Source organism: Gekko japonicus, unplaced genomic scaffold (genome assembly GCF_001447785.1).
Source record: "Gekko japonicus isolate JY-2015 unplaced genomic scaffold, Gekko_japonicus_V1.1 scaffold786, whole genome shotgun sequence".
Taxonomy (NCBI): domain Eukaryota; kingdom Metazoa; phylum Chordata; class Lepidosauria; order Squamata; family Gekkonidae; genus Gekko; species Gekko japonicus.
In genome coordinates, this window is record NW_015159734.1 from 153,913 (window position 1) to 169,633 (window position 15,721).

Here is a 15,721-nt window from a genome sequence, read left to right on the forward strand (position 1 = left end):
CTTCCCTTCTCTCTCTTTCTTTCCCTCCTTCTTTCCTTCTCTTTCCTTCCTTCTTTCCTTCTCTTTCTTTCACTTTCCTTCCTTTGTTCCTTCTCTCTACTCTCTCTCTCTCTTTCCTTCCTTCTTACCTCCTTCTGTGGCCCAACTCTAGTGAGAATGGGTTTAAACTTTAAACCCCTTCTCTCTTCGCTCCCCCCCCCCGCTGGCTGGGGAAGGGGAGGCTTTTGATTTCAGTTTCAGATGCTTCCCCGCCATGTTTTTCTCTTTGTTTACTTTCGCAAACTTTTTGAAAGTCTCTGAATATGCTCAACGCTCGCACTCGCCTTGGTAAGTACTCCTTAGCAGCTTTAACCTTTTATGCTTCCGCTCCCCCCCTCAATTGCTCTAAAGTCTATGCGTTTGGGAGGCGTCCCTCTCCCACTCGCCTTATCTTCTGTTCCATGAGGTGGGGGTGGGGACCTGGCAACCCTCGAAAGTAACTGAGAGCCAAAAACCGGAAGGAGCCTACGAGCCGGCAAAGACTTTGGCAGACTCCTGCTGGACCAAATGAATAATCTTAAAAAGCAGATGACATCAATGACCCAGTGTATTACCACTCAACAAAATCAGATCAGCGAGACCCTGAAAATGATGAATCAAACGAATGAGAAGGTGAAAGAAGTGGATGCCACTACACAAAAGGTGAAGTAGAAAGTACAAAAACTGGAAAAGAAGCAAGTTTCTACAGAAGAGCAGTTGCTACAATTACAAATGGAAAAGGCTAATATGATCCTTCGCTTTCGGGACATGCCAGAGACTAAGGGAGAGAATCTGAAGGAAGTGATGAGTGAAATACTGGCCCCAGTGACAGAGATGAAGGCAGAATTTTTGCTAAGCGAAATGGATGTGGCCTACAGATCATATTCAGGATACATAAAGAAAAATAATCTGCCTGGGGAAATTGTCGTAAGATTCTCAAAGAGGCATGTAAGGGATGCAATCCCGAAAGCAGTATCTGGAGCACCCCTGAGAGCTGGGGAGAGTGTCACCAGAGTACTGAAGAATATTCCATTTGAAATAAGACAGCGGAGAAAGAAAGATAAAGATCTTGTTCTTTTTCTTCAAACAAATTCAATTGGATATAGATGGTTAATTCCAGAAGACGTCACCTTTAAAATTAAGGATAAAAAAGAAAAGATTGACTGTGTTCTGAAAGTGAGAGAATTTTTAAAAGTCTAGCTGGGAGGGCCAGAGGAGGAAGAAAAAGAAGGGGACAGCAAGTCCAGTGGCGAGCTGGACTCGGGTTCTTCCGGAGAGGACTCTCTATCTGAGAAAGGGGAAGCAGCTCCTAAAAGTCCTTATAAATTGCGGAAGAGACTGGACAAGAAGAAGTGAAGGCTGAAGGACTCTGAATTGTGCCTCTGAAAAATTTTGAATTGAGATGCTTTGGGGTATTTCCTGATATCAGTTAAATTTAAGATGTGGGAAAAGTTAACAGACTATGTGACTCAGTTTGTAATGAGATTAATATGATTAAGACTAGATGTGTATTTAAGCTGATTAGAAGATCTCCTCTCTTGGGTTTTTAGTCAGTAGTGGGTATCTTTTCTTTATCCCCTTAAATGTAGTCCCCTTCCTTATTTCTGTTATAGTTTGTAGTTTTAATAAAAATGCAATTAAAAATTCCCCATCGGGGAGAGAGAAAAAAGAGGACCTAAAGAGCTTCTTGCTGAGGGTGAAAGAGGAGAGCACAAAAGCTAGCTTAAAACTCAGCATCAAAAAAACTGAGATTATGGCATCTAGCCCCATCATTCCTTGGCAAATAGAAGGTGTGTCAACCCGGCCCCTTCTTGGGTTTGGTTGCCATGGAGACGTGGGGGGTGAGAACAAGAATGTACACTTTCATTTCTGGCCACTATGCTGTTATCTGTCTTGACTCAGCCATGTAACCTTGAGACCTAAATGTCTCTGGTATCCTCTTTCCCCTGAGAATTATATGCCATTATTCAGGCGGGCTTTTAGCTTAGGTGTGATTGGCCAAGAGCCATTAATGTCTTGTTTGATTTTAGTATAATTGCTTGCTTTGCGTGCTTGGCCTCAGTTCTAACAAAGAATCCTTAAGAGTCTGGATCCTCTCGATGTCTCAATAAACTGTAATCGTTCTGAATGACTGTTGTTGGGAACTGATTTCTCCAGGGGCTCTGACAAGGGGAAGTCATGGAAGCAGTGACAGACTTCACGTTCCTGGGACCCAAGATCACTGCAGATAGTGACTGCAGCCATGAAATTAAAAGATGCCTGCTCCTTGAGAGGAAAGCTATGGTAAACCAAGACAGCATAATAAAAAGTAGAGAGACTGCCCTGCCAACAAAAGTCCACATAGTCAAAATGATGGTATTCCCAGTAGTAATGTATGGCTGCGAGAGTTGGACCATAAGGAAGGCCGAGCGCTGAAGAAAAAAATGCTTTCGAATTATGTTGCTGGAGAAGACTCTTGAGAGTCCCTTGGACTGCAAGGAGATCAAATTAGTCAATCCTAAAAGAAATCAACTCTGACTGTTCCCTGGAAGACCAGATACTGAGGCTGAAATACTTTGGCTACCAAATGAGAAGGGAGGACTCACTAGAGAAGACCCTGATGCTGGGAAAGATTGAAAGTAACAGAAGAAGGGGATGGCAAAGGATGAGATGGTTAGACAGTGTTATCGATGCAACAAACATAAAATTGAGCAAACTCCAGAGGATAACTGAAAACAGAAGGGCCTGGTGTGATGTGGTCTATGGGGTCATGAAGAGTCGGACTCGACTGTGTGACTGAACAACAAGTGGTCGATTTAATATCTAGGGATACCATTCTATGGTTTGAGGTTGTTTTTACCATAGAGTTTTTCCCAAAAGCAGAGCATTGCCCTTGACGTCACTGATGCACTGACATCACTTCTGGGTGACATCAGCACATCACGCAACATCCTTGACCATCCTTTGAATGCCCTCCCAATCCCCCCACTGGCATGACGAAGGGACCTGGCAACCCTATTAATATCACACAGGTTTGTTTCCAGCATATCTCCCTGCAGAAGGAAAATGAGAATGCAGAGAAGTCCTTTTTTAGATTTTGTTTAGTTTTGTGACCAAATATTTCATTTTGTCCATTTTATTATATGGGTTGGTGATTGTGGAAGAGCAACCCCATTCTTGTGCAAACCTTTGAAATGGTGTATTACTGGTGCACTGAAGCCTGTTTTCAAATATTCATGCATCACAGTGCAATGGCTGGGAAGCATTGCCTTGATGTGATTTATTGCAGTGCTTCCAAGTGAGTTGTGCTGCTGTAGTTGTGTCATTTCAAAGTAATCACTTTGATGCATAGGTTTCAGGAGTCCCTGCTTGCAGAAGGAATGCTTCAGCTGCTATTTGTGAGGCATTTTGTAATATGTTTATGCTTTCTTTTCACCATAGCATTTTAATGTTCTTCCATGTCTGAAGATTCAGTGGCAATGGTGGCTACAGTGGGGACTTACCTTGACAAGGAGAACAGCAGGGGGTCTGTTGTCAGAAGTTGATAGCCCCACTGTCCAGTTGGGAATGGCCATGGAGACAGAGGCAGACAAAAGGCTGGATGGGAAGGTGGGCAACACTATCTGACCTGGAGGAGCCTGACTGATGGAAGCACATGCTCAGCTCCCTGTCCTGGCTAGAGTGTCTTGCAGGAGATGGGGTAAGAGAGATGTGGGCTGGCCAAGGCAGGGGAAACAGGAGGCGGAAGCAAGGGAAGACAAGGAAACAGAGATGATGGAGTCAGGACAGGAGAGGTTGGGGCTAGGAGCATAAAAGTAGGACCAGAGGTGGTGGATTTATTTTGAGGAAGCAGAAAGTAGGAATACAGACTAAGAGAGAGAGGAAAACGAGCTAGAGCTGGAGGAGAAAGATAAGGAGGAAGAACGAAGAAGCTGGAGGAGACTTGTTCCCTATCCCCGGCCTCACAGCAGGCAAGGCAAAAGTGCCAGACCTCCTGCAAAACAAGTAACAGGAGGACTCTGTTCCCTGAAGCGGAGTGAACATACTGGGAGAGTGAAGTAAATCATCCTTTCTTGAATCTTTTATATGTGTCCTTTCTGTTGCTGTGTTATGCCAATGAAGGTTTATGCATGGATGTGTATATGTGCCAGCAGGATGCTCACACAAATTGGATTGCTTTGAGGCAATTCCCCTAGCACTGGACAGAGACCTCCCTTTGCATATTGTAGAGCCAGTTTGGTGTAGTGGTTAAGTGTGCGGACTCTAATCTGGGAGAACTGGGTTTGATTCCCCACTCCTCCACTTGCACCTGCTGATGTGACCTTGGGTCAGTCACAAGCTCTGGCACAGCTATCCTTGAAAAAGAGCAGTTCTCTCAGCCCCACCCACCTCACAGCGTGTCTGTTGTGGGGAGGGGAAGGGAAAGGAGTTTGTAAGCCGCTCTGAGACTCCAAGTGAAGGGCGGGGTATAAATCCAATCTCTTATCTTCTTCTTCTTCTAGAAGAGAAGAAGAGAGAAGAGATGGGATTTATACTCTGCCCTTCACTACCCGAAGAATGGCTTACGACCCTTCCCCTCCTCACAACAGACATCCTGTGAGGTATATGGGGCTGAGAGAGCTCTTTTGAGAACTGCCAGGGCAGCAAAAACTACAGTTGAAATGTCACAAGAGGAAGGAAGCTCACAAGAGCTCAAGATGTTCTATAGGGCATTTGTGAGTTTTGCAATTTTCAAAGCATGTTGGGCCAGGGGGCAAGGAGGATTATCTGCTCTATTTTCCCTGTGGAGGTGGATATGTGGATATGTGGAGGTACATATGTGGATAAGTGGAGATACCCAAAGACTTAAGAAAGGGCAGCTTGCTGAATGCATGAAAGCTAGGGGTGTCATTTTTTTGTTTGGCCTTCTCTTTCTACCTCTGTTAACTTGCCACAAGTGGCCCACACTCAGCAGATGTCCTAGAGTTGTCAACCTCCAGGTAGGGCCTGGAGATCTCCGAGAGATAAGTTATCCTGGGGAAAAGTCCTCCTTTAGAAGGTGAAGTCTATGCTATTATACCTTTCTGAGGCCCGTCCCTTCCCCCAACCCTGCCCTCCCCAGGTTCTAGCCTCAAATCTCCAGGAATTTCCCAACCCAGACTTGTCTACCCTAGAGCCCTTTCTTACCCCATTTCTTGTCTGCTGGACCTTTAAAAGAATTGGCTCCACACATGAGAGCCAGTTTGGTATTTTGTCTAAGATCACAGACTTTAATCTAAGAGAACCGGGTTTGATTCTCCACTCTTCCACATGCAGCTGCTGGAGTGACCTGGGGTCAGTCACAAGTTCTCTCAGTGCTGTTCTTTCAAGAGCAGTTCTCAAAGAGCTCTGTCAGCCCTACCTATCTCAGAGGGTGTTTGTTGTGGGGAGAGGAAGAGAAAGGAGATTGTAAGCCACCCCTTTGCTATATTAAAATGAGCAATTTTTTAATGCTGGGAGAAAGACTCACCTGGAAATATGGGAAATAAACCAACAGTCTCCTTCCATGTTATCCTGTTCTCAAATGAACTTCAAAGTCCACAAAGGGCACATTTTTACCATGCTCTGTATGGAGGCCATGGCCTGTACCATTCTTCCCCCAACTCTTGTCTGCTGGACCTTAAAAAATTGGCTCTACACATGAGCTTCCCTAAGCTGCTGTATCAACAGGGTTCTGTTCAGTCCCCCAGCTAAGACATACAGTTTACAGACTACTGCAGGTTGCCTGAGTAGAGAGGGGTGAAGTCCTGGACTAGCTTGCACTTAAGGGAACAGTGTGCAGTTAACTCAACTGCATCGGCAAAATATCTATATACTAATAGCCAAGAGTCCCCTCTGTGTGTGGATACTTATTTCTACAGATAGGGGGCTCACTCTCCCCGAACAGGTTTTTACAGACTAAGGGGACCCTGTAGGTTTGCAGGAAAATACATAAAGTTTAAAAAATGTAATAATGTATGCTGCTTTGGTCCCAACTGTGGAGGAAGACTGTAATTTTTCTAGATAGAGGCTGTTGGGGAGGGGGTGGAGACAGAAAGTTGAAGAGTTGTTGGGTGAGAAGGAAATACGGTTGTCAACGCCAGGTTGGGAAATTCCTGGACATCTGAGGGGTGGAGCCTGGGGAATGCAGGGTTTGAGGAGGGGAGGAACTTCAGACCAGTATAATGCCATAGACTCCACCCTCCAAACCAGCCATTTCGTCCACAAGAACTACCATTGCCAGCCTCCAAGTAAGGGCTGGAGATCACCCAGAATTACAACTGTTGTCTAGGTGACAGAGGTCAGTTACCCTGGTTAAAATAGCTGCTTTGATGGTTGAGTCTATGGCATTATAGCCTGCTGAGGCCGCTTGCCTCCCCAAGCCTCACTGTCCCAAATCTCTACCCCAAAATCTCTAGGAATTTCCCAACCTGGAGCTGGCAGCCCTAAGGTGAATTGATCTTCATAGCCGGGAGATCCATTGTGATTCCCAGAGTGCTGCCACTGCTGCTGTGGGGGGAGAGGAAGTAGGTGGGTGGCTGGGAGCACTGCCACCATCACTGCTGCTGCTGTGTGGGGTAGGGGAGGAAGCAGGCAGGAGGCTGGGAGAGTGATGGGGTGGGGGCAGAAAGAGAGAGAAAGAGTGATGAGGTGGGGAGGCAGAAAGTGATGGGAGAGTGATGGGGGCAGAAAGAGAGAGTGATGGGGTGGGAGGCAGAAAGAGAGAGAAAGAGTGATGAGGTGGGGAGGCAGAAAAACAAAGAGAATGATGAGGGGGCAGAAAGAGAGAAGAAGTAACATGCATGAAGGAGAGACAGAGAGTAAGAAAAGAAGGGAGAGAGTGTGAGAGAGGTAGGGGGAGAGGGAAGGAAGCAAAGGTGTGAGGAATGGGATAACCATCCCACAAGTTTCTTGTGGGTCTCCACTTTTATTTCTTTTGAGAAGCAATGTTTGTTTGTCTGGAGATAAACTTTTGTTACAGTCTGCAAATAAAAGCTCTATAGCCAACTGCACATGTATCTGAGGTGATTTTATAAACTACTTTACCTACCTCCTTGAAGGACTTCTTCGCTTCCACCAAAGGATGCCAGTGTGCAATGGGTTTGCGTGGATAAGCCAGCATTTCATTCCAGTGGTCCCGGCCTAGTCCCTCAGCGCTGTTTGCCACACGACAAACTCCGATAATTTCATTATGGCCAACTCTGAAAGTCAACAACCATATACGACACACTTCAAACTCTCTTCTTCTGTTGTTGCTGACCCATGTTTTCCTGTGCTCACTAAACCTTCCTATGTTGTTGCCTTCACAACTTTGTTCTGAGCTGTTATTCTGTTACATTCAGCTTTCCAGCACTTTCTCTGTTTTCCCTATCCGAGCTCATGATGTATTTCTATTCCTCACTTTTCTGCAACAAGCTTCTCATACACAACCAGGACTGCCACCATCTTTTCCTGACTGGGACTCTATGTTATTAATATTTGCATGACAGGCAGACATTCAACCAGTGAAATCTCTCCATCATTTTCATCCATGGGAAAGCTGTGTCAGATTATTTTCTTCCTGTTCTTGAGGCCAAAAGATGATTTGTATCTCCTCCTCACACCTTCCTGTTAACATGTAGTTTTTGAAGACACTGGATGTGATATCATCACAGTCACAGTTTCCCCATATCCCTGCAAATGGGAACCAGTGAAAGGCAGTGAGAACAAAGAAACTCTGAGCTTGATGATGCATGGCATTTTGGGTTGGTTCTGGCTAGCTTTTCTTGCTATAGCCTCCATCCCACATAGCTTTGGGCATACAGGTCAAATGATCCCCAGCATAGTCTTTTTTTGGTGGCCCTCCTACTTTTTTCACTAGCAGAAAAGACAGATTAATCCAACTCATTTTCTTTAACTAGACATTGGTCCCTGCCACACGGCAGGGAAAAGGACGCTCGAACTGCGGCTAATGTGAGCCGCAGCAAAGTTGAGACAGCGCGGCGGGATCTCATGGCCCCCCCAAGCCGCGGCACCGTCGCTCCCCGGCACGATCAGATGCCGGGGAGAAAGCAACGGTGGGGAGGGGAGCCTGGCGAACTGCGCATGCTCACACATGCGCAGTTCGGCCAGGAGCTGCGGATGCGCCGGCGCAAGGACACACCGGCGATCCCATGGTCAGCGAAAAGAACCACCTTCGAAAAGAACCACCTCGGTAGGTGGTTCTTTTTTGGTGTGGAACAGCGCTGGAAGGGCCGGATCAGGGACGGAGACGGTACGCTTCCCAGATGTTGTGGTGGGATCGCGCCATTTGCTCCGCCCCCATTCCATCCCGCTCCCGGCCCAAAAGGCCTCGTATGGACAGGACCATTGTTGAGAAGATCTGAAGATATGGATCAGTGGCAGCCATTTGTCACTTCTAGCTTTGACTTGATGTTACAAGTGCCACTGCAGAATAGGATTGCCAACTTCAGTTTGGGGAATGAGAAAGAGCAGAGTATGGTAAGGAAGCTTAGGAAAGATATGCTGCCATGCAGTCTATGTTTCAGGGCTGCCATTTTCCCTGGTGGAACTGATCTCTGTAGTCTGGAGAGCAGTTGTGATTCCAGAAGAACACCTGACCCCACTGAGGCTGGTAATGCTACTGTGGAGGCATTCAAGCTGCCTGCAATATGGCTCTTAAGCTCAGTATAATCTTTTGCTCCATTCGTCAAAGGATTTAACATCTTCAGAGGAAAGCAACAATGCCCTTCTCAGAGACAACTGAAACTCAGGGTTATGCCCTACTCACACAGACCAAATGACTGAAATACAATGAGCACAGCTTAATTTGTTAGTGTTTTAGTAGCATGCTTTATCACTAAATTAAAAATGCATGGTACTTCACAATGTGGTGTTGGACAGAATAGAGGGACACTGAATCCAGCACAAGCCAGTGAGTCAAATCAAGCATGATTCTCCAAATGGGATTTAGGCATTGCAGGGACTCCCACCTACCGGTCATAATCCATAACAGAGATAAGCAGGCTGACTTGATCCATGTTCTCTGGAGGGATGTCAAAGATTATTGCCTCATTGTATGTAGGATTAAGTGTGTTTCTCTTTATGGTGGTTTTCTTCTTCTTCAGTCTCCTCCCATCACAGAGCAAAGACACCTTGACATAAGGATCTGGAGAGCAAGTAAAAGGGGTAGGGGGCAGACTTATTAAAAGACCCTTTTACTGATGTTTATGCAGTTGTTAAATATGAAAAGTACATTTGAGGGGGGAAAAGGATATTGGTCAGAATATAACATTTTTTTCAAGTGTTTCAGAATTCTACACATATTGTTATGAGACAGACACCACTGTTGTCTCCAGGATTTCTTTTCTTTTAGTTGCCAAGCCTTTCCCTTTTCCCACTAAATTCAGTGGAGCAAGTTCACCCCATAGGGAGCTCTGAACTTAGTTTTCCCGAGAAGTTGAATTTTCTGTCTGTCAACCCAGGAACCGTCTGTACATATGCCGATCATCTGTACACTTTTCCTTTGGAGGCAGGGCTTTTGATCTATGTATACATCCCCAAGCATCTTGCTCTCTTTTTAACAGTGTCTTCTGGATGTGTTTCCTGTGTCTGAAAGCAACTTCTTTGTTGGCCCACGTGGTCCATTTCCTGTCCCTTAATATGATGCAGATGCTGTTCATCTTCGAGCAGCTCCCTAGTTCTCAGATTGTGTGTATAACTTTCATGCCAGTTTTGTTGTGTAAGCTAAACATATGTGAACTATTTTTCAAGCAACCATAGGGGTGGCTTTTTGTCAATGAAAAGAGATACAGGGGAAAAAATAGAACAGCAGTACCACACTAGCTGCCCCAGAGACTGACTTTGGCAAATTACCTCTGCATTTCCAACATAGCATGGATGCTATGTAGGCAGCTGGAGAAAATCACGGTGTATTTTGAAGTTCCAGTAGCTATATAGGACATCACTGCAGAACTGCTGAGCTGTTTTCCCTCTGAACCTTCAATTCTCAATTATTCAAGCTGTATCAAATGCCAACAGAACTGAAATACTTGTCTACCCAAACACCCTACAGTTATTTAATCCTATAGATTAAAATGTTTGTCAGCAAAACATGAACACTGTCATGTGGAAGTCTGTGGGCCACCAAAAAATAGGTGAAATGACAAAGTATTCACAGGGGAGTTGTATATGTATACTGGTCACCAATGTTCCCTCTAAGCTGTGGAATCTTGTGAGCAAGAATTCTACTTTGTGAGCTCCTGGCATTAAAGGGGTGAGCAAGCAATTTTGCTACTGCATCAATTAGTTTGCTCTGGAGCCCTCCTTCCTGAGCAAAGACAAAAATATGTGAGCTAGAGGCTAAAAAACTGTGAGCTAAATCACACTAACTCAGCTTAGAGGGAACACTGCTGGTCACCTCTTGCTTTCCTAGTAAACCATGAGACACATCTACAAGGAAAAGAAGATGCAATCATAAAATCTGAGACACTCTCAGTTTCAGGTTACTTGAACTTAACCTGGAACGGAGAGCTCTTCAGTTAGATTTACCAACTTGCTGGGAAAGGGTTTGGTAGATGAATGTGCATGGGTGGCACAGTTCTTCCAAATCCAGTTCTCTGTGGGACTCTAGCTACTCCCACAAGGCACGGATTCTCCACATTATTTTCTTCATCACCGTAAATGCAGAGACATGCATCTGCTGGCAATGAAGTATCCACATGTGGACCACTGGACCTCTATGTGCTTTTCTGCCTTTTTCTTAACTTTTCTCTTCCAAATGTGGACCACAGCTGCTCTATATCAACTCTCGGAGCAAATTAATCTCCTGGCCATGGCTTCTGTGGCCACTCATGCCCCACCTTCTTCCTTTCTTCATGCTTGCAATATGGCATTCTAACAATTCCATTACAATTTGAAATTGATAAGGAGCAATAGAATCTTAATTACTGCACTGTAATGCTATAGAACAATGGTGCTATAGCAATTCTTGATTTTTAAAAAAAACTCATAAAGTCTTCTGATGGTACAGCAAGAAAAAACATGCTGGGAAAATGGTATCTGTGAAGGACTGAGCACTGGAAAATGTTGCCAATGTGGGTGGGACCTTTGTAGGGCAGGAAAATGCACAGTAGTCCTTCTAATAGAACTACCATAATGAGCTTGGATTGTGTTATTTCAAAAAGATACTGGAGTAAAGAAGATTTATGAAAGAGCTTATTGAGGATAAGAAAAAACATGGTAACAGGACAATTACAGCATGACATTGTGTAGAAGTCCCCCCCCCCCCAATAAAAAGCACTCCATTTTGGAAGCCAAGGCAGAGTATGTGGAAGAAGCCTATGCAAAATAAATGATAAAATCCTAGAAAGCAAAAAAATTGGCACATCTGACAGAAATCACAGATCAGTTTGATTTAACATATTCACTTAGGGCCACTTTTTTGTATGGGAACTCCAAAAATTAGCTATTTTTCACTAAGTAGACATTTTAATTGCATAGCACCTAAAATGTGTTTGCCTTGATGGTGTAGCTATGTCATGAAGATGAAGCTACTGAAATGAAGTAGGAAATAGCCAGTAACCTATTTTTGGACTTCTCCTGATGAAATGTTTTTCTCCAGAGGTATGATTTCCACAGAACAATGCATGTAGAAGATGTTACATTAGAACGGATTCTTTTTTCCAGGAAGGGTCTACATGTGTAAGGTGGCAAGGATTTGGTATCCTAATCATGATTTTTTCTTTTCTTTTAAAAATCCATGTTGGTTTTCAGTTCCTATATAGATTTTTCCCAAAAAGGAGAGGGGGGGAAACATTATTTTTTATCCAGGCTTACGGTGATCTCTGACGTGACATATCAGGAAGGCAAAGGCACAACTTGGTTGTGGTAGGGATGGAGATAATACATCCCAATGCCCAAAGGCAATGTCTAATTCTATAACACATTTTTAAAAATTAATTTATATCACTTAAAAATAAATTATGTTCTTGGCTTCTATCACAGCTCTAGTTTCAGATGGCTATGCCAACAATACTGCTAAAGCTCCTCTGACCTTGAACAAAAATGTTTTAAGTGACTGGTTGGGTTACACATGACACTGAATTCTGTATGGATGGAAGAGAAATATTTCAGATGTTCTGTAGCACAGACAGTTTTGCTTCGATGGCATCCACATCATGAAGAATAAGTAGAAAAGCTTCTCAGCTGCTTACAGAGCAAGCAAAGCTGCCACCAAAGCAAGCCCAAAGAAATATAATGTAGCAGCCTTACTCTAAAATGACCAACACCTACCTGAGTAGCCAGTGATATCCATTGCTTTAAGATTCCTGCATTTAATGACTGTTAAAGTGAGACGACCTGCAGTTGGCAGATAACAAAGGGAAAACATGATCTCTCCCAGGTCCACACTTTCCTTTAATAAAAGAGAGAACATGGAGAATTAGAAATGGATAGCACACTGCACCTCTCAACTCCTGCTTTGTACCAACTGTATCTTTTCTACCAGTTTTTTCCCCCTTTACTGACCATCTCCTCTCTCTGTACCAAGGCAGGGCAAATTGCATACAATAGAATATCACTCTGAAAGTGCTTTCTTTCTTTCGATTTATTAATCGCTCAATCCTTGCAGAGCTGCTGGCTCTGAGCGATTTACAGTTACTCATGTATTCACAAGGGACTAACAATGATAGGGGTAAGGGAGAACAACATATATCTTTAAATCGCACACATTTAGCAGCCAACGGGGAGTTTATCCAGCTGTAAGCTTCAGACGTGTTCCAACAGCATTCTCCCTCTGCGTGGCTTGATGTCGTCAGCTTTCTCAGTTGCAGCGCAACACTGCCACCGCCTGGCCCGAATGGCCCATTACAGGCCATGATGCCGAATAGATCTCTCTAGGCTTTTGATCTCATGTGTTGGACCTTCCGTTCGTTGGCTAACACCTCCCCCACTGGGGGGTTTAGTGTGCCCACCCTCTCTAAGGAGTGGTTCCCACTTTATCTACTCACTGAAGCTTTCGAACCGCTGGGTGGGCGGCGAGCTGGGGACAAGGCTGGTAGCTCACACCAGCGCGGGGCTAGAACTGACAGCAGTCCTGTTCAGCTCAGATGTTTAACCAGAGGATAAATCCCCAGTGCCACCGCTCCCTTACAAATGGAAACAGTGGGTCTTCTCACACTGAGGTTTTCCCATGGTTTGTATGCTTCCACATGTCCTCATCCTCCACTTGTTGTCTTTCCATGGTTTCTTTGTTGTTTCTCCATGTTTTCTCAAATCAGATCAAAGGTGGTTTGAGAAAGCCTGGAGAAATTATGAGAAAAATATGGAAAAACAACAAAATGCAAAACAAGAAAGTGAGGAAGCTGGCCCCAGTTCTCCATCAGGTGATGCAGTGGGAGAGGGCCATTTCCAGGGCCCTTTTGGCCACTCAGCACACCCTTGTACTTTAGATAGACTATGGGCTAAAGACTGCATCCCCAAGATATGAAGGCAAATGATACAGCAACTTTGCTGAAAAGGTCTAGTCCATACTGGAAGAAAGAAAGGATATCACTTCAGAAAAAAGTTGAACAAACATACCAAATGCAAATTACATAATCTTTCTAGTTTTTTGTGTTCCTTGCAGAAGGAGCATGATCCATTATATACTTAAAAAGTGCACCACGTGTATATTTTTCAACCAGCAGTGGCCAATTCCAGTTCTAAAATAATCTCCTTTATTCTCAGTGTGTTCACATATCTATTAACCTGTCAAACGTTTAGCAGGTAGGAATCCACTGCAACAATGTCTTTCGCAGGTGCTCTGGCATCCTCAGCTCCTTCATTGTACCATTACATCATTGAACAATGGAATATTGGGAAATGGCTGGCCCATGTGAAAGATGACCTGAATGAACTGAGTCGAACTAAATGTGGGTTCTTCATAATGGCTATATACACCAGTCTTGAGTCAGGCCAGCATTCTGCCTTTTCTTTCTGCAGATTGCTAACAAGGACAGAATTAATCAGTGATGTAAAAACTCAGCTTCTGAGAAGTTAAGAGGCAATGCATCCAAACTGATCCTTGCGGTGTTTTCCAACAAACTTCACTTCTTAATATTAAAGGCCTGTTCTACTAGAAAAATGGACAATTATTTGAGGTGACTTCCATACCACAAAATTGTTTCAAGAATAAGAGCAAGAACACACCATCCCTTCTGAATACTGGGAAAGAGATCTGACCAAGATTATTGACCAAGAGATCCAGTGTGGTGTAGTGGTTAAGAGATGGACTAATATCTGGGAGACCCAGGTTAAAATCTCCACTCTGCCATGGAAGCGTGCGGGGTGACATTTGGCCTGTCACACACTCTCAGCCAAATCTACTTCATAGGACTGTTGTGAGGATGAAACAGAAAAGAGGACACTGAGTCCCCACTGGAGAGAAAGGCAGGGTATAAATGAAGTAAATAAATAATAAAACATTTTCTTCAGCTCTTTCCTAAACTTAATGTTGCTTTTATTTAATAGAAACCATTTTGTCTTCATTACTTGTTATACAATGAGATGAGCCATCAGTTGGCTCAACCCTTATAATCACCCTCAAAGCTTAATTTGTGTTGAAATAACTAACTGGTGATCAATCATACTGCAATTATTGCAAAGAAACATTGAAACGAGGTCTTCTAGATACCTCTAGGTGGCACCATAACTTTGTCAGATATGCTGTACCTTTCCCACAAATTGGTTGAGTTGGTCATGGGGGAAAGAAAGTGAAGACTGAAACTCCCTTGATTCACCACCTGGTGAGATGCTGAGGCAACAAGCAGGTCGACCTTTCCATTCTTCCTTACGAATCCTTTAGAAACTGGTTCCTTTCATTCCACCCTGCTAAACAGGCCTTCAAGACAGCTGAGCAAGATAACACACCCTGCGATTATGCACATATTTAACTCCTCATGGGGGAGGAGTGTTGCTGGATATCGATAGGCATATATAAATTTGTGTGGCAGCTTTATTTTCAAACTTTTCGCCCTAATTTAATTCAGCTCACAACTGCTTAAATTGTAAGCATTATCCCGCCTTTTATGAACCTGAAAGTGCTTCACATTTGATACTTTTGGTTTTAAAGGATCTTCAGCAAAAATGTATAGTTTATACGCTTCATATTAACCACATTCATGTGTGGTACATAAGAAGCTCAAAGGAGAATTTAAACTCCATGCTTAAGAACACCCTGAGAACTATTGACTTGACTATTGTGTTTGATTTTTAAAAAGATGTGCTGAATCTCAAACTTGCCTGAAACTTCCTCTTCTGCCCTTGAAATCTCATCTCAAGAATGTTGGGGATGGCTATGAAAAGTCATTTATGCTTTGCACATACATGGGAATCTTCAATAATATTATTACTTCACAGTCTTCCAAGTGCTGAATCTTGGCACTGAAAACAGGCTCCTAGCCTTAACTCTAGTTGAAATGAAGCCTGCTTGACAAATTTACTCGATTGAGCTGAAAATAATTTATCTTAATAGGTGTCCCAACGTCACAGCCCAATAACCATGAGCCCACAATAACTCTCAGTTCTAACAAGATGGGCAGATAGATAGATACACAGGTGGACAGACAGACAGCATTGATATTGATTTACATTGCAGTTGCATCCAAAGGAGCAGAATCTGATCACACTATGCCAGTGGTTTCATACAGAGGAGGGAGGGCAGATGCAGTGGAAGGGGCTGGACAGTTCCCACACTCACCAGTTGCTT

General features: G+C 43.9%; 1 protein-coding gene across 1 annotated transcript in view; it reads right to left on the reverse strand.

Annotated features, from left to right (window-relative positions):
* The window catches only part of SYT6 (synaptotagmin 6), a 118,342-nt gene that overhangs the window by 26,694 nt on the left and 75,927 nt on the right, over positions 1 to 15,721 (reverse strand). Inside the window, exons 4-6 of the mRNA XM_015429262.1 lie at positions 12,268 to 12,388; positions 8,971 to 9,142; positions 7,046 to 7,196 (exon numbers count right to left, since the gene is read on the reverse strand). Coding sequence (XP_015284748.1) covers positions 7,046 to 7,196; positions 8,971 to 9,142; positions 12,268 to 12,388 — 444 coding nt within the window. The remainder of the gene's footprint in view (positions 1 to 7,045; positions 7,197 to 8,970; positions 9,143 to 12,267; positions 12,389 to 15,721) is intronic.